Here is a 24,535-nt window from a genome sequence, read left to right as displayed (position 1 = left end):
CATAGATTTATAAAGTACACTCATACAATGCATAGAGGACAGATAGTCTGAGTGAGTAGCCATTTTGGGCAGGGGTTGATGGGGTGCTGTATCTGGGGATGAGAACGGAGCTCTAAATCGGCCAGCGGAGCAGGATGTCCATCCAGCACGCTCCCATCGATCTGTAGGGATATTGGATTTTGGCCGCTCGATAGCGTTTCCCACGGCTGCTGTGATGTCACGTCCCTCTCCGTCACCCTGAGCTCTGCGGCGCTTACTCTGGTTCTGGAGAGCAAACCGAAGGTGACACCGGAGCCACAGCGGGGGCCTTCACTCAGGATCCGCAGACGCTCCACACTCAGCCCCATTCAGAAAGCGAGGGGGAGAGTTCCTCCAGGTGTATGAGAGTGTTGGGGATAGCCCACTGGGGAGAAAGTGTCTCCAAAACCCTGCTTAATGTGTACAGTAATGGCCATAGAGGATCATTGGGTCTTTAATTGAACATTTGTTTGGAAGCTTTATCTTCCAATTATCTCAATACAAAACTACATTGACTTCAGTAAGACTGCACTGTGGAGAAAACAATGCAAGACAAAGCTAGTGCTGACTCCAGAACAACTATACAAGTCCTGCATTCTGCACCACAGAATAAGATCAAATGGAACCATGCAGAGAATTCTTTTTTAGTTTGGTCTTTCAGGGAGACCCACTCATTCTCATAGTGACCATCTTCCATCACTGTCTGGTGTGCCCTGACGAGGAGTAACTCAGCAGGATCACACAGCCCTGCTTTGAACACCTGCACCTCACTTGGTCATGATGCCGTTTGATGTTTCTTGGGTTCCACCGCGAGTCGCCCTTAGGGTACAGTGGGCGGGTGATAATGGCGTACATATGAGCACAAGACTAACAGAAGGGGAAGCAGGGGGAGATGTCGACAACAGCATCAGTCCCCAACCCCCCACACCCCCCCTCACAAACACACACTCAAGCACGGAGGCCATGTTTGTGACCCTGATCATGTTTCAAAGTGGAGCTGAGGAGTCAGACTGTGTTGAGTTAAGTGAGGTGATGGCACAGATAAGATGCAAATGAGGAACTGCTCGGAGCAACATCAATTCCTAACTTCATAATGAATGTCTCAAGTGTGCTGGGGAGCCTTAAAATCATAGCCCGGAGTGAAAGTAATCATTTTTCAGCCTTATTTGAAAAGGGGTTGTATACAAAAAGGGGGTAGAGTAGATGCATCTGTCTCTCTTGCCTTAGGCCTAAATCCTTGAAAAACCGGTGGCTTTGTGTGCTAACCATGTTTTGCGGTTCTGAATATTCCCCTCCTGAGCATCAGCAGACTGATTCATCGCCCTTGCACTTTATCTATCCCCACTTTAACGACTGTGTAAACCATGTTTGAGTTATGGAAAGCGCTCCATAAATAAAACACCCCAGTTATTTACTGCAGGCCCTCCAGACACGACTCCCTCATAATCCCTCGGTGGTCAAATGTGAGGGTTGTGTTCCCTTACAATGGACTTGGGTCTGCGTTTCGGGGCGGCCTCTTAATGGGCTTCCTCCCTAAGAGCCACGGCTGAAGCAGGCCTTAGAGTTTTGACAGAGATGGAGCATCAGCAGGAGAACTTAGAGACCACTGCTAACCTCCAACCCCCCATCACCCCCCACCCCCACCATCACCATCAGCACTCCCTTTGACTCCTCACTCTCACTGTTAACCATAACCAGGAACATGTGTGAACCCCCGCGGGAGGTTTCAGACCTTCTTTTCCGTTACTTTGAAGAGCACTGAGAGAGGCTTTGTGGAGTGAGATTACATACCCCACCAACAACCCTGCCTTAGACTATGGACTATGAACATAAAGAAACATTCAACTCTGATGTCCCCATGTTTATTTGAGGTGTTCTCTTCACCCATAGGCTTTAACATTCCAGTCATGCATATGTGAGCCAGCCACTGTGCTGGTCACTGATGAGCCGCTGTCTGTGGCTGCTGTTGTTTACCTGCCGCCGATGTAGAGGGTACGGTTCACTTTGAGGACACTCTGGATATGCAGAGGCTCCTGGCGTACGTATGAGCGATGGGCTCGACCCAAAAACACAGGGTAACGCCTGGCCACTGAAAAGGAGAAAGGACAGAGAGAGAGAGGGAGAGAGAGAAGGAGAGACAAAGAATGAAAGAAAGAAAGAGAGAGGAAACGTGAAAGAGTCGTTCTGACTCTTCCCTCCTCCGCTCTCCTCTCTGAGGGAACAGGCAGTGCAGGGGAGCCAGGTGGGGAAGGGTGACCAAGGAGGACAAAGCCATACATCAGTGGGGCTGCCTGCCCGGTGTGGACTGGGGCTGGGGCCCGTCCCAATGCCCTTGGCTGGCCTGACTGATCGGCTCATCCTTCTCGGCACCTTTAAATGACTTCCCCGCCTCCCCCTGTAATGATACTGTTGACACACACAAACACTGACACTGGAAATAGCCGTGCCCTTGCTAGCACATAGGCTCAGTATTTGAATCACAACACAGAAATTGAAAAAAGAAAAAAACACACCCCCACGATTCAGTTTAACAGTAAAGTATTTAAGCATTTAGCATAGCACACGCATGACATTTTTGTGTTATGGTATGTGTTAAGTTCATTTTTTCCTGAGCCAAACAGGCCTGATTGGCACATATTGTGCTCTATAAGGGGCCTGATGTGGAGTGATGGGGGCAGCGGAGAGCCCTCGCCTTCTTTAGCCGCTCATCTCAGCTGCTGGATGGGGCGCTAATTAAGAGCCCAGAATGTCAGTGCAAATCACATCACTGACATTTCCATAAACGTCAAGTGGGCAACAGGCAAGGCGGTGGGCGATTCTGTGGATTTATGCAGGTGCTGTACATCAGAGCTGTGTGTGAGTGAGTGCTGTGAGTGTGTGCATGGGGGAGGGTGTGCGTAAGTGTGTTCGGTCGTGGTCAAATGAATTTCCACAGCCCATGACAGTTGGAGCCGGCGTGCGTGGACATGCATCCCTGTGTGTTAGGACTGTACTGTATGTGCTCCCACAGGGAGACGTGTCCATGTGCATGTCCGCGTGGGGGGAGTCCCACCTGCCCTCCCCCTGCCCCTCTCCCCAGCCTGGGCCTCCATCTGCTCCCCTCCGCCCTCTGCCCCACCAGGCCACAGCTTTCTGTCTGGCTGCTCTGTAATCTGTGGCTGCACTGGGAGACCATTCATCATTCTCTACCTTTCCTGCACCGGTCCACCCCTCCTGACCCCTTACCGCACAGGGGTCTCCGACTGAACCCCACCTCCTCTGTCTCACCCATGAACACCCACCCACCCAGTCCCTGCCCCACTAGACCCCCCCCCCATGCCCTGGAGAGGGGCTGCACCTACCCTCAGCAGGGGTGGAGATCAGAGGGCCCGGTTCCTCTGGAAACGAGGCACTGGCCAGCGGGAGAATCCACAGGAGCACGTTGAGAGCCGAGTGGAGGGTCGCCATGGCGGCCGGGAGGGGCACCAGCGCTGTGGGAAGAGGAGAGGAGGGGAGAATTAAGCTAAACAAAACACAAGCGCAAGCACAAATAAACACAGGACTGAATGCATTCATCAACACCAACACTAGACGGCACAGGAATGCCTGGTGCTGCTCCCGTAGACCTCCCCTTGTGCAAGGGCCCGATCCATGTGAAAGATTAGCTGGTTAATTACTGGTGGTGCCATTCACACGGCAGGGCAGAGGTTAGCTTTGAGAGGAGTGCTTCGTTTTACAGCCCCAGTAAACAATCCCAGAGCCATTTAGCCTATTTTCTATCACAACACAGCAGACAGCATCTCCAAAGGTGGCAAATTACAGAGCCGGTGGCCGTAAAGCGCCTCTCTGCCACATTCTTCCCACTGTCTGGGGAGTCACAGGGACAACACCAGGGGGCTTTCACTGGCTACAGAGAGAGAGAGAGAGAGAGAGAGAGAGAGAGAGAGAGAGAGAGAGAGAGAAGAGAGAGAGAGAGAGAGAGAGAGAAAAAAAGAGAGGGTCCCTAGAGGTATGATGGAGCTCATGAAGCAGCTCGTGGCGGGGGGATAAAGGCTTATGGCGGCCGTGTCCATGCATGAGAGAGCAGTCTCATTTCACTGGGGTTCTGCTTCGCTTATCCCCATTATTCCAGCAAAGGGTTAACACGCGCGTGCGTGAGACCAACATCACAACGACACATGCGTCTGGTAAGCCATCTCTCTCTCTCGACGAGTGGCGTGACGAGCCACACTCTCACAGCTTAGAGTCTCAGCTGCTGGACGAGACTGTTAATTAGGAGCCCGGCGTGTCTAAACAAATCACGTCGCTGACATTTTCAGAAAAAAACATCACAAAGCCGTCACACAATATGAAGCCCAGACAGTGTGGTCTGGACACATGTGCATGTGGGATTCACCACGTCTGTCTGTGTGGTTGTTTACTCTCTTGTTCTCTTGTTAGGGCATTCCTATTAAACTGAGCACTTGGAGGAAAAGCTTCAGACATGAGGCCGTTAAACTACCTGACAATGGTGCTTTATTTCTGCATGTTAAACTAGTCACACTCTCCTTCTCCTTCTGAGGAGCAACAGGATGTGAGTTGCAAAGCAACAATGCAGAGACCACACACACTCACAACACTCACACACACACATCCCCATAAACAGTCTCTATCCTCTCTCTAACTAGATAGATAGATAGATACTTTATTGATCCCCAGGGGAAATTCAAGAAACTCAAACACATAGACTAACACATACATACATACATACATACATACTGTACACACACACACTTTTAAAAGGAATGTGTTGAAAACAACACAACTTGCGTTATTTTTAACACATCTCTGTGTCCAGATAGGGACAACACAGTTTGTGTTGTTTCCTTTTTTATTTGTTACACAATATGTGTTGAAAATAACACAACTTACGTTGAAAACAACGAAACTTGCATTGTTTTTTAACACATTTCTGTGTCTAGATAGGGACAACACATTCGTTTTAAGAGTGCACAGTCACTCACTGATTCACTTTCTCTCTTGTTTTGCATATTCATGTATAACATATTATACTCTCACGTGTAACAAACACTTTCATACACGCACACATGCACTCCCACACAAATGTTCACCTTCAAAATGACTCTTGCCCTCTCTTTCTCTTCCTACCACACACATAGTAATATAAACACATTATTCACCCATAGCACTGATTAGAGGTCTGCAGGTCAAGTAGCTGACCAGTTCAGGAGGTCAGAAAATAAAACTCTGCCACCATCTGTGTTTGCCACCTATGGCTCCATTGTGCACTCACTAATTTATAATTTACGAACGACATGTCAAGCCAAAACAACAGCATTACCATTAAAAATAAACCGCTGACTGGCCACAGCAAAGTGTCCACTAGCTGGGCAGAGGAATTCATTTTAGTGGGCTTTCTATATAATCAATTCAAAATCAATAAAATGTAATCTGTCTGATTAGGGAAACGAATGGACCGTCTCAGTGGACCAACGGTGGTAAAAAAAAAAATGGCTGAGCCAGAGTCCAAACAGCTTGCTGTCTGCGTGTACACAATGTGGTGATTTAACTCGATTTGTCCTCCTCACCGGTGGGATGTGCCAGTTCATTAAATCCCACCATTTTTACAGGGCTGGAACAATGCAATTATGACCAGTTAAAGAGATAATGTGAAGAATAATGTAATTAAAGCCTCCCTTAGGATAGGGAGGAAAATTCTGATGCTTCAAGAGACCAGGGAGAGTGTGAGAGATAGAGGGACTTGAATCAACGACGACTGACCATCTTACTCTGATAAGTTCATCAGAAAGCCTGTACTTTCAGTATTGCTCGCTCTCCTAAAAATGGTGAGCTCCCTCCCAGGATGTGTGAGACAGACAGTATGTGTGAGACAGAGTATGTGTGAGACAGAGAGCATGTGTGAGACAGATAGTAAGAGTGAGACAGAGAGCATGTGTGAGACAGAGAGCATGTGTGAGACAGAGAGCATGTGTGAGACAGACAGCATGTGTGAGACAGAAAGCATGTGTGAGACAGACAGTATGTGTGAGACAGAGTATGTGTGAGACAGATAGTAAGAGTGAGATAGAGAGCATGTGTGAGACAGAGAGCATGTGTGAGACAGAAAAGCATGTGTAAGAAAGATAGTAAGAGTGAGACAGAGAGCATGTGTGAGACAGATAGTAAGAGTGAGACAGAGAGCATGTGTGAGACAGAGAGCATGTGTGAGACAGATAGTACAGTATGTGTGAGACAGAGAGCATGTGTGAGACAGAGAGCATGTGTGAGACAGATAGTACAGTATGTGTGAGACAGAGAGCATGTGTGAGACAGATAGTAAGTGTGGAAAGGGAGAGTGTGAGTGTGTTCTCTTTGTTTCATGAAGACTAAAGAGAAGCAGTAAAAGCACATGGAAGCATATGGTGAGACTAACTCAACAATAAACTTCTTAGACACGCTTTAACGCTTCACCTAACCTTTTCCTCCCCCTGTCTGTCCTCTCTGCTCTTTCTCTTTCCCTGTCTTTCATTCTTTCTGTCATTCTTTCTGGACTAAAGCCCCTGGTGTAAAGGATGAGAGAGGAGCTTAAGAGAAGACACACACGCTGTCTAACAACACAAGGTGTCATTGACAAGGACTTTTAGATCTGGTCTTAATCTGCCCCTATGAACAGTGGTCATGATTCAAAGCTTCTTTATAGGCAGCAAAGTAAAACGAGATAAAAATCCATTTCTGTCTTTAAATAAAGAGAAGTGAGGAAATTGTATCAGATAATTGCATTATTGAAGACTTCAGCATTTGGAAAACATCCTCAGACAATCAACCTTAAGGATTCCACTAAGTCAAATTATTTTGGAGTTCAATAGGATCTTATTAGATTTTGAAGGCAATCTTACTTTTTTACTTTTTTTTATAGAGGTGCTCAGGAATTGTTTATGGATTTGCGCAAAAAACAAAACATTTTTATTTTCACAAGGGATGCCATTACACATCCATTTCTAACAGAGGCCATTTCTGCATGAGCTAACCACAACATAAATAATGACCAGGGGTGATGGAGCTGTTGTTATTAGTATATAAAAATAAATTATTTGAAAGGGGGTTACCAAGGTGGGTCACACGGTCAAAACTGACCAACTCACAAATCAGCTAACAAGATAAACACACACTGACATGAACAGCAACACGCAGGAGCTCATAAATAAACCCTAATGGATGTGCAGTCTATGGGTCCTCCAATATTGCCCTAAAGGTCCCCAGAAGCCTATGAGCTTCCCTCTCCAAATATACACAGGAGCCCATATCACAGCCATCACTCACACCGCAGTCATATCCTGTCGCCAGTCTCAGGCTAGTTTCATATGATGGAAACAGCAGACACCTACATCTGAGATAAGAGAGGAGGGAAAGGAGAGGGGGATGGGGACGATGAGAGACAGAGAGAAAGTGAGAGAGAGAGAGAGAGAGAGAGAGATGGATAGGGGGATTTCTCTCCTCTGTTTTTTCATGAGGGCATAATGAATAGATAGCAGAGTCTGGGTGTAAAGGCCCAGATAAGGAGGGTGTAGAGCAGCCAGAGACTCTACCCAATCATCAGGGTCCTCCACTCCCCCCCTACTCCCCCATCATGTTCTCTGTCTCCCCTCGTGCTGCCTCCCACCTCTCCTCTCCTCTCCTCTCCTCTCCTTGCCGTACGCGGGTTATGGAGGACAGGACACAGAGGAACACGCACTTCATTAAAGAATGACATGCTCTGGGTGAGCCAGACAAAAAAAGGAGGGGGGTCCTAAATCACACAATCACACACAATCAAACGACATGACACACACAAAGAGAGGACACAGACAGACAGGGGAAGACAGGCTAAAACAGAATTTAAAACGTTCATTATAGGTCATGACTATTACTGTAACATGCTGCCTCCATTTCCAACTATCTTGCTGCCTATCAACGTCTGATATTTCACCCTGTCAGACCTATAGGAATTCCATTCCATAAAAAACAATGAATGCCTGTGTCATATTGACCGAATCATCGATATACAGCGAGCAGGGGCTGTATTTGAAGGGGGAGGGGAGGTGGGAGGAGGAATGGCTAATGGTAAGAGACCTGGGGGTGAGCTGTGTACTGTGTGACAATGAGGGGAAGCGGAGGCAGGTAGGCTAGATGGGGGTTTAGGGACACTGGCGTACTATTTTTGTATCCAGGGTGATGAAATGTCAATGAGCTACCTGTGTAAAGTACATTAGGATCCAGCCAGTGTACAGAAGTACTGTATCTCCATCTCTGACTTACACACATGCACACACATAGACCACAAACACCCTTACAGAGTGACAGAGAGAGAGATTAGATAGAGAGAGAGAAAGAAAGAGAGACAGACAATTGCTTATAAGATATGCTTCCCTTTTGTCTTGTCTTGTGCGCGCAGAAGCAGCAGCAGCAGCGGTGGTGGCGTCGGGCTGATCAGTATGCACCTCCAGCACGCTAGCAGCCGCACCTCTGTTTATTAATTGCTGTTGCTGCTTTCATACAGTACACTCATGACCTTTAAGCAGGAGTCTGCCTGTGCAAACACAGCCACCCCTCTCACACACACACACACACCTAGCACACGCACACACAGCTAGCACACCTAACTGCACTGCCACCTCTCACGCTAAACACACACATTCACACACACTCAATTTATTCAAACACAGTATTTTCCTACCTTTTCTATCTCTCTCTCTCATTCTCTGTCTCTCTCTCTCTGTCTCATTCTCTCTCTACACACACATAAGGGCGTGTAACATAATCACAACCTCTACAACACCAGAACATTAATCATCTCCACGTACTTCAGTGGAACTCCTGCTCATTTTTCTCCAGTTCCAGCTCTGCTCCACACACACACACACACACACACACACGCATACACACACACACGTACACACGCACACACACACGCACACACAGCCCCTTCTAAACTCACCCAAGGTGACTGCACACCCACAAACACACACACACACACACACACACACACACACACAAACACATGTATGCCTTGCCTCCTGCATCCTCACAGTCCCACTTTTTGAATCGCCTCAGTGACTGGCCTCTGAGCCCCTCCCCTCCCTCTCCCACCCTCCCAATCATTCCAGCAACAGCTCACTAACAAGGCCGGCCGCTCTGACCGCCGGACTGTCATGATCACTATCAGATCACTGAGGTGCACACAAAGTGACCATTGTCCGTTGCCAGGCTGTGAAGGCCCCGTGCTGTTGGAGTAATGCGTTTGGTCAGTGATACATGAGGAGGAAGCGGATGGGAGATGTGTCAGATTAGAGGGACTGAAAGCCCGCAGCCTATAGGCTCCACAGCTCTTAACCTTGAGCTGTGTAATCACTGTTTCCATACAGTAGCCTAATTAGGAGTGGATCTCTTGCTCTGCATGACCCTGCGAAGCCTATTGATTGAATATTCTCATTAAGCTAGTTATTGACCAACTGCTAGCTTAGGTTCAACTCGCTCTCTCTCATTTTAAAACTCTCTCTGTCTCTCTCGCTCTCTGTCTTTCTGTCTCTGCCTCCTTTTTCGCTCTCTCTCTCTCTCTCTCTCTCTCTCCCTCTTTCTCTAGCCTCAAGGGTGATTTGTAGTCGGCCACTATCTTGAACACAGATCTAAGTCTGTAATCCTAACAGGCAGTCGTTGTCTGATTCTATCTTAGTGCGGACACATCCATGGCAGATCAGTTAAAAGATGGACATAATATCGGTAATGAAATGGACCAGGGAGAGTGATAGGAGAGGGCGTAAGCTAGAGATAAGAATAATAAAATGACTTTTTGCTTCTAATGTTTCTGTGTTTAAAAGACCTTACACGTAGAGTGGAACTGCTCTCTCATTAAACCAATATTGAATCAAATGGAGGGAGTCTGACTAGAGGGGAACTGCATGCAGTCTGAGAACAGCCATTGTGATTCTGCTTCGACCAGCTCTGCAATTACACTGGCCATCCAGCACATGCCGTTATGTTAATGGCGGATAGGGACATGATATGACACCCCGAATGCTTAGAGTCCAGCAGGCAATTGGCCACTTTCAAAGTCACCAGGGCTCTCCAGAGAGCTTAATTTGGCTCTGCAGCGAGGATGGGCTGCTTTTTATGGGCCCATTTTACGAGAGGAGCCTGATGAAGGGCCTGTTAACTGGTGGGACTGTGTGTGTGTATGTCTCTGTCTGTGGTCAGTCTCTCTCCCTCTTTCTGTGTGTGTATGTGTGTGTGTGTGTGTGTGTGTGTGTGTGTGTGTGTGTGTGTGTGTGTGTGTGTGTATGTTTCTAAATCAGGGCAGAGAATGAAGTACATGCTCACACAAAGACAATATGTACATAGGGCTAACTGTACATAATTTTGAATGGTGTATGGAGGTTAAGGGTGAAATACTAATTTAATTGATTACAGTAAGTCTTCCAAATGCACTATACAATGAGGGGAGAGGTATTGAGAGGTATAAACAGAAAATGAGAGAGGGGGAGAGAGGCAGACTCAAATTGCTCTCTAGCATGTGACTCTTTCATGTCTAAAAATAACAGATGCATGAATCCACAAAACAGACAACTCTCCCTTTCTCCATCTCCTTCATGTGTCCCCACTTCCCAAGAGGACTGTAAGATGTGTTCATGTTCACGTATTCCTTTTTCACCTTTTTTATGTATGTGTTTCTGTGTGTGTGTGTGTGTGTGTGTGTGTGTTTCCGTTCAAAAGCCCTACAATATGTGCTATCCATTCTTCAGATAATAAGTGCTTCTTCATCTGTGCGTCTTTGTCTCTGTGTGCATGCATGTATATCTGGTGTGAACGTGTGCCATCTTAAGCAGCCTACATTTTCCCCCAAAGCATAACTGTGAGGCGACCCAGACAGACGGACAGCACAGTACAGATTTGTGCGGCTTCATTTGGGCTGTCTCTCTATTCAGCGGCTCTGATTGAACCCATTGTGTGCATCTGCGCCGGCTCACCCAGTCTGGTGTGTGGCCCAGCGGGGAGCCTAACTCTGCGGTGGGCAGTCTGGCTCTGGTTCCGTGGGGAGAACGCGGGGTGGAGGAGGAGGAGGAGACGCGAGTCGCTAGCCGTCAGCACACAGCTGTGCAAACCCCGGCGAAGGGGCACGTCTAAGAGGTGCCTTTTGCATTTACGTTTGGCGATTATGGCCACTTGCTGGGTCTTTGTACTTTGTCTCAGGTAACACCTGTGAATGTGCCTTTGCTAGGATGATTTTCTCACTAAAGGAGCAACTACACTGAGTCTTCAGACGACGTGAGTTTGGCAAATGACAGTTACTGCCTTCTTCCTCACAAGAGAAAACAAAAGGCACATTGAGATAAAATTAGTCATTTTTTGCGATTGCTGTTTTGGTGTCCAGTTTCTCAGAATAACTCATAACATTCCTGTGTGCTGTCTGCAAAACAACCTACCTTTAGCCCAGAACAGACAGTAGTGACATTAGCTGATTGCAGCAGACATGATAAAACACGGATATTAATCTAGCATGTGTTTTATTTTCCCAGATATCCAGGATAGTCAAGGGCAAAGAAGCTTTTTTTGTATTTTCTGAACACATCCCCCCCCCGAACCCAGAGCTGAGTCCACCCACCAGTGCACCGGCAGAGATAACGGTAATAGCCACCTATCACAACAACAACCATCCCTGTGCTTGGTGGAAGATGGTAGGTTGCGAGATTGCTTTAACACTTTTTCACTTGATATTGTGACAGTGACAACCCCCTTGCCTACCTTCCACTTTCTCTCTATCTTTTACACACACACACACACACGCACGCACACACACACACACACACACACACACACACACACACACACACACACACACACACACACACACACACAACCATGCTCTTGCATGTGTCCCTGCCAGCTCTGTTTGGAAGGGAAGTCAAATGTGTTGATTGTTGCCTTCCCCATTATCCGTTCACACCGAGCACTGTATGTGAGGGAGGTGACAGTGATGCCTGCTTAAAACCACGGTGTGAATAACAGACTTAGAGCTGTAATCTCCCTTCCATTAATTAAAGAGAAACGGTTAATTACCATCACAGTAGAGGGAAGAGTAAAGGAATGGAGCTGAGGTTGAGGATTGGAATAGGTAGATTCTGTTGTTCCAAATTTCCAAAGAAATACCATTACATGTTTCAGATCATGAAGATAGATGATAGGATTGAAAAACAAGGCCCTACAAATGAAATATTCATTTGGCTTTTGATCACTGATACATTTCCTTACTCACCCATCACACCTAAACACTTTGAGCAGGTACGTGACTGAGTTTGAGCATGAGTAAAGTGAAATGCTGTTCTGATGAGAATTTTTCACACGGCACAAAACAAGCAAGCTGGCCTGTGCAGTCCAGAGAGTCTGTGTGCAACAGCCAGTAGCCAGTCCACCGGTCCACATGGCATCACATCACTGTGTCTGTTGAGCTGCAGCACTCACTCAGGCCTCATGTGGCTGTGCTGAGGGCCCGCTCGCTCCTCTTTAGTTCAAAGAGACTGCTGCAGAAGCACACACACATGCAAAGTCACACACACATACACACACACACACACACACACACACACACACAAATACACACACATACACACAGAGAGAGAGAGAGAGAGAGAGAGAGAGAGAGTCAGCCAGCTGCCACCACTTAATGCCTGTTGATTTATGGGTGCTGCACAGGAGGGACTGCAGCAAAACGCTGTGCTGTAATCCTGTTCTCTCTCTCTCATCACACACACACACACCCCTCTCATTCCATCATCACATAGTCCATATTACTGTTGTGTGCAGTACCACCACCATCTATCCATGGGAGGGAGTGGGTGCTCTTTAAAATTCACGGTCACCATTGAAAGCACAGAGAAACTGAAATGCTATAACTGTTGAAACACTCGACATTTGCAACCCTGGAAACTGGAAACATTTTATGGTCATCACATTTGGTACGGTTAGACAATTAAGTCATCAGTGATTCTAACAAGCATAGTCATTTTAGCCTTTCTGTAAACGTTAAAAATGTGACCTTTGGATGGCTAGTCAATCGCCAGGTGAACACAAAAGTGGACATACACAAGCACACCTAACACTACACAGTATCTCCTAGCATCTTCAGACTGCAGGAAAAAGTAGTGTAAACACCTACATCTAGCCTATCATGTCCATAATATAAGAGGGTTCTCTCATGCATGCCTCCCATAGGCCCGTAAGCAGCCACTAGTTCACTCTGCACTCTCTAAAGGCCTGGATATCAAACACCCCCACACTGTTCCTCCACATGTTTTGAAAGCGGACGGGATGAGAGAGGTGCGTTTGCGGGTGCGGGGGAAACAGATGATTCATTGCACTCCCGCAAATTAATTATATGCGTAAAATAACATATAGAAATGATTAAACTGGTGTATTAGAATTATAGTATCATAATATTGTGTTAGGCAGCATTAAAAACTGGGTTTAAGCAGACTAATTGACGGATATTGTCGTTTAGGCCTACGTGGCTTCAATTCTTTCCTGCTGCCGTTGTCGAAACTCGAAATCGAGGGTAGCCTATGATAGAAAAAAGACGCTCGGCTACTTCAGATGTTAGTGCCTTTCTAAAGAACGGATGCCAGCTAGCATAACTGTGTTACAGTAGCCTAGATTCAGAATTATACGACGGAGTATTAGGACCACACATGAAGAAAAAAATATATTTTTGCCATGGCGAGATTAAACTCGACATGTTGACTTTAAAGTCAACATGTCGACATTAAACTCGACATTTCGAGAATAAAGTTGAAATAATGTCAACTACTCATTGCCGTCATCGTGAAGTGCTGTCTCGCGGTTATGGAAATACCATGCACTATGCCGTTTAGCCTAAATAGCTAGAAAAATATATGTATCCAATGATATAATGTTTCTATACAAAATGTTATTTCACTCAGTTTTACGTGGTTAAGGCCACTGCACATCCAAATAACTGCCCTTCATGACCCACAGGCCGTCACTCTCCATGATAACATGGCAAAACTCATTTTTCTAAAACTGCTTTTCCATGTCTCACCTGCAATATGTATAGGAGGCTAGAAACACAAGTATAGCCTAAGCATATACTATTTTGATTCCGTGAGAGAATATGTGTGCATGCACTTTATTTATGCACTTTGTGTGCATATGTGTGCATGTAGGCTACTAGCCTATGGGGTGGTCGGGAGGACCGCTTCATTCGTCCCTCCATAGACATACAGAAATAGGCTGTTTTGCATCCATTACAAACAAGCAACGTGAAAGTCTTGGGAGAGCGCCTAGTATGCCTCTAGTGCATAAGCATGAAGTTGAACCTTTAGATGAAAAACAACACTTTAATAATAGGCCTACAATAAATAAATAAACCGCTATGACGTTTAGCCTACTTTTGACCATCGCATTTATCGCCTGTAACTCCGTGATAAGGACCTAACAGCAAAGTATTTGGCTGAGCAACGTAGGTATGTTCTATGTTTTGTCCACATGAAATAGGCCTATGTCTAATCATTGTTGCACTCGAACACTCTGAATCATTGTTGCACTTGTTGCATTGTTTCATTCGTCCTCCCTTTCAATCGTCCCAAGCGGTCGTTCTCTCTCCGAACTAACTTTATTCTCAAAATGTTGAGTTTAATGTCGACACGTCGAGATTAAAGTCGACATGATATTTCAACTTTATTCTCGAAATGTTGAGTTTAATGTTGACATGGTGACTTTAAAGTCGACATGTCGAGTTTAATCTCGTCATGGCAAAAATATTTTTTCCTTCATGTGTGGCCCTAATCCTCCGTCGTAGAATTAAGACACTAAAATCAGACATCTGGCAGTCTTTTTCAGTTGTGTGTGTCAAGTGCTCCTTTTGTGAGACAAAACTGAATATCCCTCCTGCATATCCTGCAGGCTTTTGTGGGCAGGAGTGGGACCTAATATTACAGATGCAGACTAAAAATGACACATTATTGAGCGGAAAAGAATGTTAAAGGAGCGGGCGGGCGCGGGACTGAAAAATCTGTCACGCGCAGACCACTGCAATGCTCTCATACAGCTTGGACCACTCTTGTTGGCTCTGTTGATGTTGATGTGTCTGCATGAGAGAGTGTTCACTTGTGGGATGTGTATAGAGATACAGGGTGTAGAGAGATGTGTGTTGGTGTGCTTTTCTCATTTTTTTGTTTGCAAACACCGCGCTCTCCCGTTTGTTTTCTTGTTTGTTTTCTTGTGGGTGCGTGATCCAGGGAACTCACAGAAAATCACAGAATGGTCGCACTCCAAAAATCTTTCTTTCTTGCTTTTATTCAAAGCAAAAAGCAAGAAAGAAAGATTTTTGGAGTGCGACCATTCTGTGATTTTCTTTTTTTTTTTGTGCCAGTGCATATCACCATGCCCATGTGACACGTGTGTGTGTCTATGTGTGTGTGGGAGAGTGTGTGAGAGAGTGAGAACCAGAGAGAGAAAGAGAGAGAGATGGGGTGAGAGACACAGCTATACAGGGGGAGACCGGGTATGGTTGTAACACATTTTTCTTCAGCACCTAAAACTACCATTTCTTTTAAAGCTACAGTTCTGGAACTTTTTGGCAAAATAACCACATTTGTCTACTACAAGTGGCAACCATTTAAATCTCTTCAACTATATTACAGAATTTGTGAGATTATGACAAATACAGTGTGTACCTTTGTTACAACCTACCCCACTACTGGGGTAGATTGTAACACCTATTGGGGTAGATTGTTAACCTGGCAATAGCCAGATGAATTTCGCTCCGCCTAGCTCCACTCATCCATCTGGAACCGATCCATTGAAGTGTTGCTTCAGAAGGCTGGGCCTAATCAAAAAATGCTTGCATATGATTGAATAAGCCACTTGTCCGTCATCTATTGACGTGCTACTTCAACCACTCACATCGAAGCCAACCCGTGACGCTAATAACAGACTCACAGTCGCTTCTACGCTATGTCACATCTATGAAACTCCCGCCCCTCGTCCTGATTGGCTAAACCATAAAGTTGGTTGGAGAAATCACTCTCAATGGAAGAGGTCCCAGATGGATGTGAGTGAAGCTAGGCGGAGCTAAGCGGAACGACATTCATCTGGCTAGGGTCAGGTTAGTAGATTGTAACAGGTAAAAAAAAAAATGCAGAAAAACAATGGAATTCCATTTGATATACATATTGGTACACAGGGTGTGAAAATAGATTCACCAACATATTGTATACCATACAATCCGTTCTTCACATAGAGAATGAAGATCATATTAACGTTTTAAACTAAATATAAAAACCACAGCGTTTATACTTTTGTGTGTGTAAGTATTTGTGTCTCTCATGGAAAGAGAGAGAGGGCTGAACAGTCACACACACAAAGATGAAATTAAACAGACATTAAATGGGTCTACTAGCCCCATTTCACAGGTTGTAACATATTCAAAAATTGTGTTACAACCTACCCCACCACTGTCATCCATTGTTTAGCTAGCTGTATTAGCATGGTGCTTTGACATTAGCAAGAGAGAGCTACACCATTCTTTACTAGAGAAACTATAGTTTGACCTGATGTAACTCATACAACTGTATCTACAATGGTAAAAGCACTAGAAAAAAAATAAATCTAAAAAAAAAAAGTTACTTTCTTACCTCAGATGTTGAATTTTTAATAAATGGCACTAACAACTTGAAAATATCCATGTGTGATCGTTAAGGAAGTCTGAGCAGTCAGAAACTGTCACATGGCTCATATCTTATCCCTGATTGGTGGAATTGGTGATGTTACAACTCCCCCCATGTTACAACCATACCCGGTCTCCCCTATGTTCTATCTCTGTGTGAGTGTGGAGTGTGAGGAAAAGGTTGTGTGTGTGTGAGGGTGTTTGTGTGTGTGTGTGAGGGTGTGTTTGTGTGAGTGTGTGTGTGTGTGTGTGTGTTCTTCCTGGCAGGGCTTGTTGCCTCTGCTTTTTGTCAGTCACTCCATAGCCTGCCCGACCCGGTCAGACGCCCCCCCTCCTGGCCACCGCTGACCGACTGGAGCTGTGACTGGAAACAGGAGCCGCCCCCAGCGCTCACTCTCAATTTATGAGCCTCCGTAATTCTGGAGCACACCTCATCACTGCTAACAGGTCCTCATCCATATGCATGACCCCAGAAAGGACCAGCCCATCATATCAGACCCACCCAGAGTCAATAGTTTAGGTTCTATATGTCTTCCTGATAGAAAGGAAAATAAAACAATGCATAAACCAACATTTATGGCCATAACAAACACAGCCAGCAGATTGAAATGTAATATGAAGGAGGCTGTGGTTAGGATTTTCAGTTTAGTTGGATCAGGGGATGGAGAGGAATGTAAATCAACTGTAAACATTGTAGTGTTGTGTTAACATAAGAACCTCTGGAGCCATTGGTAATGGTACTGGCAATGAAAATAATCCCTTTTATATCAAATACTCCACCTCAGGCTGGTTCTTCCCTCTGTCTAATCTAGTCTGCTAGTGACATCTGGTATCACAAGATGCATTTTTGGATTACAAGGACTACACATGAAAAGGCTTAGATTGCCTTTGATGAATTATTAGGACAGAATTAAAACATTGACAAAATTGTGATAAAATTCCAACATAAATGTGGCTCTCATTGCTGCATCCCGCCCCCCACCAATCCCCAGAAACACACACACACATTCACACAACCACACACACAAACACACATTCACACAAACACACATTCACACAACCACACACACAAACACACATTCACACAAACCGCCACCTCTGTTGCCGTGGAAACTGTTAGCGATGTTCAACAGAGCCATTCTCTAGCAGCAGATGTAAGAAAGCAGAGCGAGAGAGAGAGAGAGAGAGGAGAATGAGTTATTTTCCTTCAGCTTGGATGCAACTCTCCCAATGGCAAAAATGGATTTGGGAGAATCAGTGAAATACATATCGAGAAAGCGCAAAACAGTGGAGAGATATGTGAAGCAAGATTTGAATCAATCAATCTCTTATCCCTCAGAGAGAACGTGTGAATGCAATCACTAATGAGTTCCCTAAAAGGCAAACAGGGGCCAATTATGGCACACTTGGAATCTCACAAGACTCAAGGCCTCAGTCAAGCATGGCACACTTCACACTCCTCCAACTAGTGCAAAGAACACTCTTTCACCCCCAAACACTGACAAGAACAGTCTAACCTCATTATCACGATCTGCTTGGCTCGTGAGAGAGCAACATTATAAAAGGGATTTTTTAGTTTTGATTTTAGATTTGAAATAAATAAGGTAATATGATTATATAGAAAAACAAAAGACAGTGGGGAAAAACTGAGTTGAGTTGTTTCAGTACAATCAGTATCAACAACAAAAGAAAGAGAGGACCAGAGAAAATAGAGGAGTGTATGTAAGGGTGTGTAACGATATGTGTGTGAGTGTATGTAAGGGTGTGTAACGATATGTGTGTGAGTCAATCAAAGAAATACAGGGGAGAAAGACACAGGGAGGAGAGCATAGGTAGCTCCATATGCTGAGCACACACACCTAGACATTTGTGACCAATTTATCAATAATCCCTGTCTGCTTCCACAGTGTCTTCACTGTGCAGGGCATCATATCCCTCATTAGCATCTACAGCCAACCCCTCACACACACACACACACACACACACACACACACCCTCCCACACACAAACACACACACACACCGGCACTGACAAAAATATATTTAAAATATATATATATATATATATATATTATTGATGCTGTATGTTAATGAATTCACTTCACTGGATAAAAGCATTTTCAAAATAAATTATTAAAGATTTGACATCTGGGTGCATGGGCAAGGTTTAGTTGACACAAGTCAAACTGGTAATGTATATTCTGATATGATGTGATATGTTAAAGCATCTTCACATGCAGTTATTTTTATCTATTTTTAATTACCTTAACAATGTTTTTGAGAGATTACTCTGCTACCTCCTGGGTAACCGTGGCAACTGTCAGTTTATTATCTCCCATAATAAGACCCCTGAGGCAGTGATGTGAAAGGCAAATAGGATTATTAACTTAATGAAAAGGCAGCACTTTGAAGCATACATCTAAAAACAATCAAACTGCTCTCAGAGCACAGCCACTAATCTGCATGTTCAGTACTAGATGATACTGCAATGCAACACAAGAACCTGATGCGTGAGATGGTACAGCACTCCATGCACAGACATGGAGCACAGATGCTCCATGATTAAGTTTAGCATTCAGTGTGACCTTTTGCTATCCGGTGGGATCTTCTCCTAAACTTGTATAAACACAGAAACTGTTTGTACAAAAATGTATTCAAATTGTGCTGAGCGGTTTCAACAACATCTAGACCAGGGTCCATAATTAACCTCATATATTCCAATTACCACTGTATCGTCTGAAATGCACTTCTCTCAGGGAAATGATTTATTGCAGAATTAACATGGTATTACAGTAATACAATCCTCCACACATGAAACAGTTGTGGTAAAATAGATGGTGTCATTAGTACACTGTTCAAAACCATAAATGTGATTTGCTCTTTAAACGAGGATGGCATATCAGTTTAACGGCAGAGGATAACGCAGAGGAAGAGACAGCACTCGACGGCTCACTCTCTTCTCCGTTTCTCTCCACCTGCCTCCATGACAACCATCTCCGAGACAAAAATCCCAACTGCAGCCTGTAATTGTGGCTCGACGGCACGGCGTCGGCGCATTGTGTGTGTTGTGCGGCGCGTTCTGTTGTTGTTTGGGGAGTCGGCGGGAGGACAAATACTCGTCCAGGGCCTCCTGCGGTTAGTGTAGCAGACCGGAGGACAGGAAGAGGACTGGACGGAGCAGCAGAGACAGAGGGGCAAAATGATCACCAAATCCCCCATCTGTGGCGGCTGTCGCAGGCCATTTGTTTGCACAGCCAGACTTATGTTACCATGTGTTGTGCCTTTGTTTTTTTCTTTTCTTTTTTTTTCTTGCATGGGAGTGGACTGTGTGAACATGTGTTTGTATATATGTGTATGAGTGTATGATGAGTGCGTATATGTATCTATGTATATGTGTGTGCTATTGTGTGTGCTTCTTTGTGTGTGTGTGTGTGTGTTCCATGTATGTGTGTTCCATTGTGTGTGTGTGCTATTGTGTGTGTGTGTGTGTGTGTGTGTGTGTGTGTGTGTGTGTGTTTGTTTGTGTCTGTGTGTGAGAGTGAGATAGATTGTGTACGAGAGTGTGTGCCTTTTGAGATAAAGCTTCAGCTGTGACTGGCAGAGATGGGGAGACCAGAACTTAAATCTGTATTCAGCAAGGTGAGGATCACAGGCCGAGCCTTGGGCACTGACAGCTAAGGACACTGCAATAACACCAGCCACATCTTCCTCTCTCTCTCTCACCCTCTTTCTCTCCCTCTTTCTCTCTCTCTCTGTCTCTCTCTCACTCTCCACAACCTCCCACCTTTTCAGGATTCTTTCTCACACCCTACATTGTTATTCCTTTGTCTCCATCTCTGTACTCCTCCTTCCCCCTCTATCCAATGCCCTGTGTTTATTCTCCTCACACTATTCTCCATAATGAGCTCATTCTTTACTTTCTATCTGTCTCATCCATTCTCTCTGTTCACCAACATACACATACTTGTCCATTGGTTTGACAAGTGCCCCAGAGAGGAGTAGCAGTACTGATACTTTGCAACTAAACCCCTCAGCACCTAAATTTGATTTGCTTGTATGGTTGTGTATTCTTGCACCTGTCAGGATATCCGAGTGGTTGTGAAGGTATCAGTTATGGATCCAACTTCATAATGAAGTCCCATTATTCCATGTCTAACCAGCTCAGGGTTGAAAAATCAGAAGTGACTTAGACATTTAGATACACACTCACACAAACAACACACACACACACACACAGTGTAGGAATCAATCAGGTCAGGTCATTATCTTATCAAGAGACAGCATTATTGGATAATATGCTCTTCTCCTGAGTGCTTGTCTCTCATGGCCAACTCCCACAGGATAGTTAAGGCAACATTGCACTCTTTCCCTTTCCCTTTTTGGGGTGTACATTTTGTAATGCACTTTTCAATTTTCTGGGCAATTTATATGCTAATGCAAACGTTACATCCACATTAAATTTGCTAGCTAGCTCCTGGGTTATCAAGTGACAAACGGAAAAGACCTCTTGTGTTTCTTTCTGCAGGTAATTAAAGGGCTGGACTGAGGGCCTGAACACGCCCCAGCAGTCTGGACCTGCCGAGTGCCCCCAAAGCCCCCCCACCACCATCGCTCTTTTTCTCTCTCTCTCTCTCTCTCTCTCTCTCATATACACTCTCTCTCTCTCTCTCTCTCTCTCTCTCTCTCTCATATACACACACTCTCTCTCTCTCTCTCTCTCTCATATACACACTCTCTCTCTCTCTCTCATATACACACTCTCTCTCTGTCTCTCTCTCAAACTCACACACACATGTACACTCTCTCTCTCTCTGTCTGTCTCTCTCTCTTACACACTCTCTCTCTCTCTCTCTCTCTCTCATATACACACTCTGTCTCTCTCTCAAACTCACACACACACATGTACACTCTCTCTCTCTGTCTGTTTCTCTCTCTTACACACACTCTCACTCTCTCTCTCTCTCTCTCTCTCTGTTCCCTGTCTCCCGAGGCTGACCAAAGGCATTTTGGTGTGAGGTGAAATGGGTTGAGTTAACAGGCCTGGACACAGTTTACAGCCACCTCTAATGGGATCATGATCCAGAGGAACACCGAGCCCTCAACCACTCAGCATCTGCAGTGGTTGTGTCTCTCTCACTCTCTCTCTCTCTCACACACACACACACACGCACACACACTCATACAGACACATACACACACACATACTCATATCATACAGACACACACACACACACACGCTCATACAGACATACACACACGCACATGCACACAGACACACACGTACTCATACAGACACACACACACATACTCATACAGACAGACAGACAGACACACACACACACACACATTTTCTCCCTCACATTCCTTGACCTCTCAACAACTCAGCATCCACAACAGCCTTTTTTAGACACAAAACACACGCACGCACACAAACACACACACACGCACGCACACAAACAAACACTCATACATAGAGATGCTCTCTCACTTTTTCAGCATGTGTGCTCTCCTGGCTGTTTGGCTCACACATGTCACGTCGGCCTCGGCAGTGAGGTGCATGTTGACGAGTGCGCACGGAGTGGGGGGGGTTCTCAGGCTGGGGGTTGCAGAGGAGAGTGGAGGGGAAATGAAATCAGGTCCATCTGAGACCTGCTCCCGCAGCTCAGAGACCTGTGATTAAATTCCCTTCCCCATGCTGACAACGTGCCATGAAAGCCATCCGAGCCGCTGTGCAGAGGGCTCTTAATTTCACCGGCTGATATGACAGAAAGTCACAAAAAGCATCACAATAATGGGATTGTGATTTGATCAGCCCCGAGCTGAGGCGCATCTCATTCGTGAATTGGTGTGCGATCAGATAGATCCCTGCGTATTTACACAGTACTTCACGCCCAAGTCAGCTGAGGCACAGGCTGTCGTCTACAGGCACGGCGGCGCCCAGGGCAAATCCTCGTCTGGAGGAACTGCTGCTCACAGACAGCAAGGGAAACAGGCGGCTGTTTATCTTGTTTGTCTCTTTAAGAGACCCCTCTTTCAGTACATCTCTCTATTAAGAACGGGGCTTTCTGGATTCAACTGAGAGTTCTGCAAAGCCACAGTTTCTCCTGTCCTGCCATTGGTTTGCAGAAGGTGTCCTGCAGCGTCCAGGCTGATCACCCCGACAGATATTGTTCATTAGGCTGAGGTTTTAAAAGGTAACCTTGTTGTTTAGTCATACCAGGAGCAAATGACACAGCCTATCTTATCAAGGCCACAGTAGAGATGGCTGTCCAGCGCTGGCACAAACTGTGATGGTTTACTAAGAGCGAGACCAGACGCTGAATAAGAATGAATGAGTATGAGACACGCTTACCATGCTGACAATGTAACCAGACTTATCCTACATTGTTTCCTCTGAGCAAACACTGCTATTCTGTTCATTCTGTGCTTCATTTCATTTTGGGTAATGCTGCATTTTCCATAGACAAACACCAGCTGCGTTCACATTCTGTTGTGCCAGTGTGTTGCCAGTCGGAGCAGAGAGGGGTGGGGGGTGGGTTCCACCAGGAGAAATGCCCAGGACAGGAGCCTGTGGGGGCCTACGGGAGCCAGGCAGGGAGGCACAGACACCAGGCGCACTTTTTAGACACAAGGATTTGACGGTTAATTGGGAGGCATTAGCATATTCATCCCTTGATTTTAGGGCTCTTTGTTACTATTGGTGGTTCCAGGCACACCTTTTTGTGGCTAATGATAGCGTTTAAAGATATCCTTGGCTTGTCTTTGAGATCAGCACATGATGTTTGCCCACAAGACGTATAGCAAGCACAAACAAGGACACACACACAAACACAGACACACACACACACACACACATAGAAAACCATGTGAGCGCCTTGGCACATATGCAGGCACATTTGGGTTTGTATGATTGTAGGTTAGAACAGCAGTGTCTCCACCCCCCAACCCCATTGATATCTCCCCTGCTCATCATGGGAGTACTGCTGCCTGCACAGCGCTCCCCTTCAGGAGGAAGATGTGGAGGAGAGACAGCGGCAAGGTCAATGCAGCATTAAATGTGGGTTATATGGAGTGTAATTGCATTCCCACTTTGAACACAATTGTCATGTGGAAACGGGCACATGACAAACAGTTTTTCTCAAAAGAATAGCACACTCTTTACAGGCCAACGGATCCCTTTACACGTTTCCACAGATGAAAGTATTGTGCATCGTTACAGAATATAAGAATTCACAAATGATCCTCAGGAAAGGTGGAATTATTTCTCAAGTACGCGGTCTAAACTATGTCAATATTTCAATTTCAAGACCTTGCCACTCATTATGTTCAGAGGTATGAATCATCTAGAATCAATAAATCAATAACTACAGACCAAACTGGATTAATCAATGGTTCTGTCAATTCCATGAATTGCACTTGTTTGATTGATTAGGAGATTTTGAGAGAAATATCCAGCTTCAGAATTTATGGTACAAAAGATGAGGTATGAGCAACAAAATAACATGATGGGTACCCATCTATTGTGATGAGTTGCCTGTTTCTGTACCCTGAATAGTTACACACTAGATGAAGACCAGCTCGCCCTTCCTCCCTCCCTCCCCACATCTCCACCCCTTCAATGCTTCGCCGTCTCCTGGCAACTGCTCATGGCCGCACCACTTCCCTGTTGTCCAGGGAGCACTTCCTCTGCTAGCTGCGTGGCAACCATTCCTCTTCACTCGTAACTGCTCCCAGGGCTGTTTTTGATGGGCAAATCTATTTCCAGAGCATTGTAAGGGCATCCACAGGCTGCCGCCACACACAAGCACCTCACAGTAACAACCCA

At 45.4% G+C, this 24,535-nt stretch overlaps 1 protein-coding gene across 4 annotated transcripts in view; it reads right to left on the bottom strand.

The window, feature by feature from the left end:
• The window catches only part of sema6ba (sema domain, transmembrane domain (TM), and cytoplasmic domain, (semaphorin) 6Ba), a 69,382-nt gene that overhangs the window by 32,441 nt on the left and 12,406 nt on the right, over positions 1-24,535 (bottom strand). The window contains exons 1-3 of one of the 4 annotated variants that reach the window (XM_048252082.1): positions 16,680-16,695; positions 3,360-3,488; positions 1,993-2,107 (exon numbers count right to left, since the gene is read on the bottom strand). In XM_048252082.1, coding sequence (XP_048108039.1) covers positions 1,993-2,107; positions 3,360-3,465 — 221 coding nt within the window. In that variant the 5' untranslated portion in view covers positions 3,466-3,488; positions 16,680-16,695. Of the gene's footprint in view, positions 1-1,992; positions 2,108-3,359; positions 3,491-12,283; positions 12,324-16,679; positions 16,696-24,535 lie in introns of those variants that run through there. The other 3 variants (XM_048252062.1, XM_048252069.1, XM_048252076.1) reach the window with 3 other exon arrangements.

The sequence above is a fragment of the Alosa alosa genome, chromosome 1 (genome assembly GCF_017589495.1).
Source record: "Alosa alosa isolate M-15738 ecotype Scorff River chromosome 1, AALO_Geno_1.1, whole genome shotgun sequence".
Taxonomy (NCBI): Eukaryota; Metazoa; Chordata; class Actinopteri; order Clupeiformes; family Clupeidae; genus Alosa; species Alosa alosa.
The sequence above is the reverse complement of the archived record's forward strand: the minus strand, read 5'-3'. Positions and strand labels throughout refer to the sequence as shown.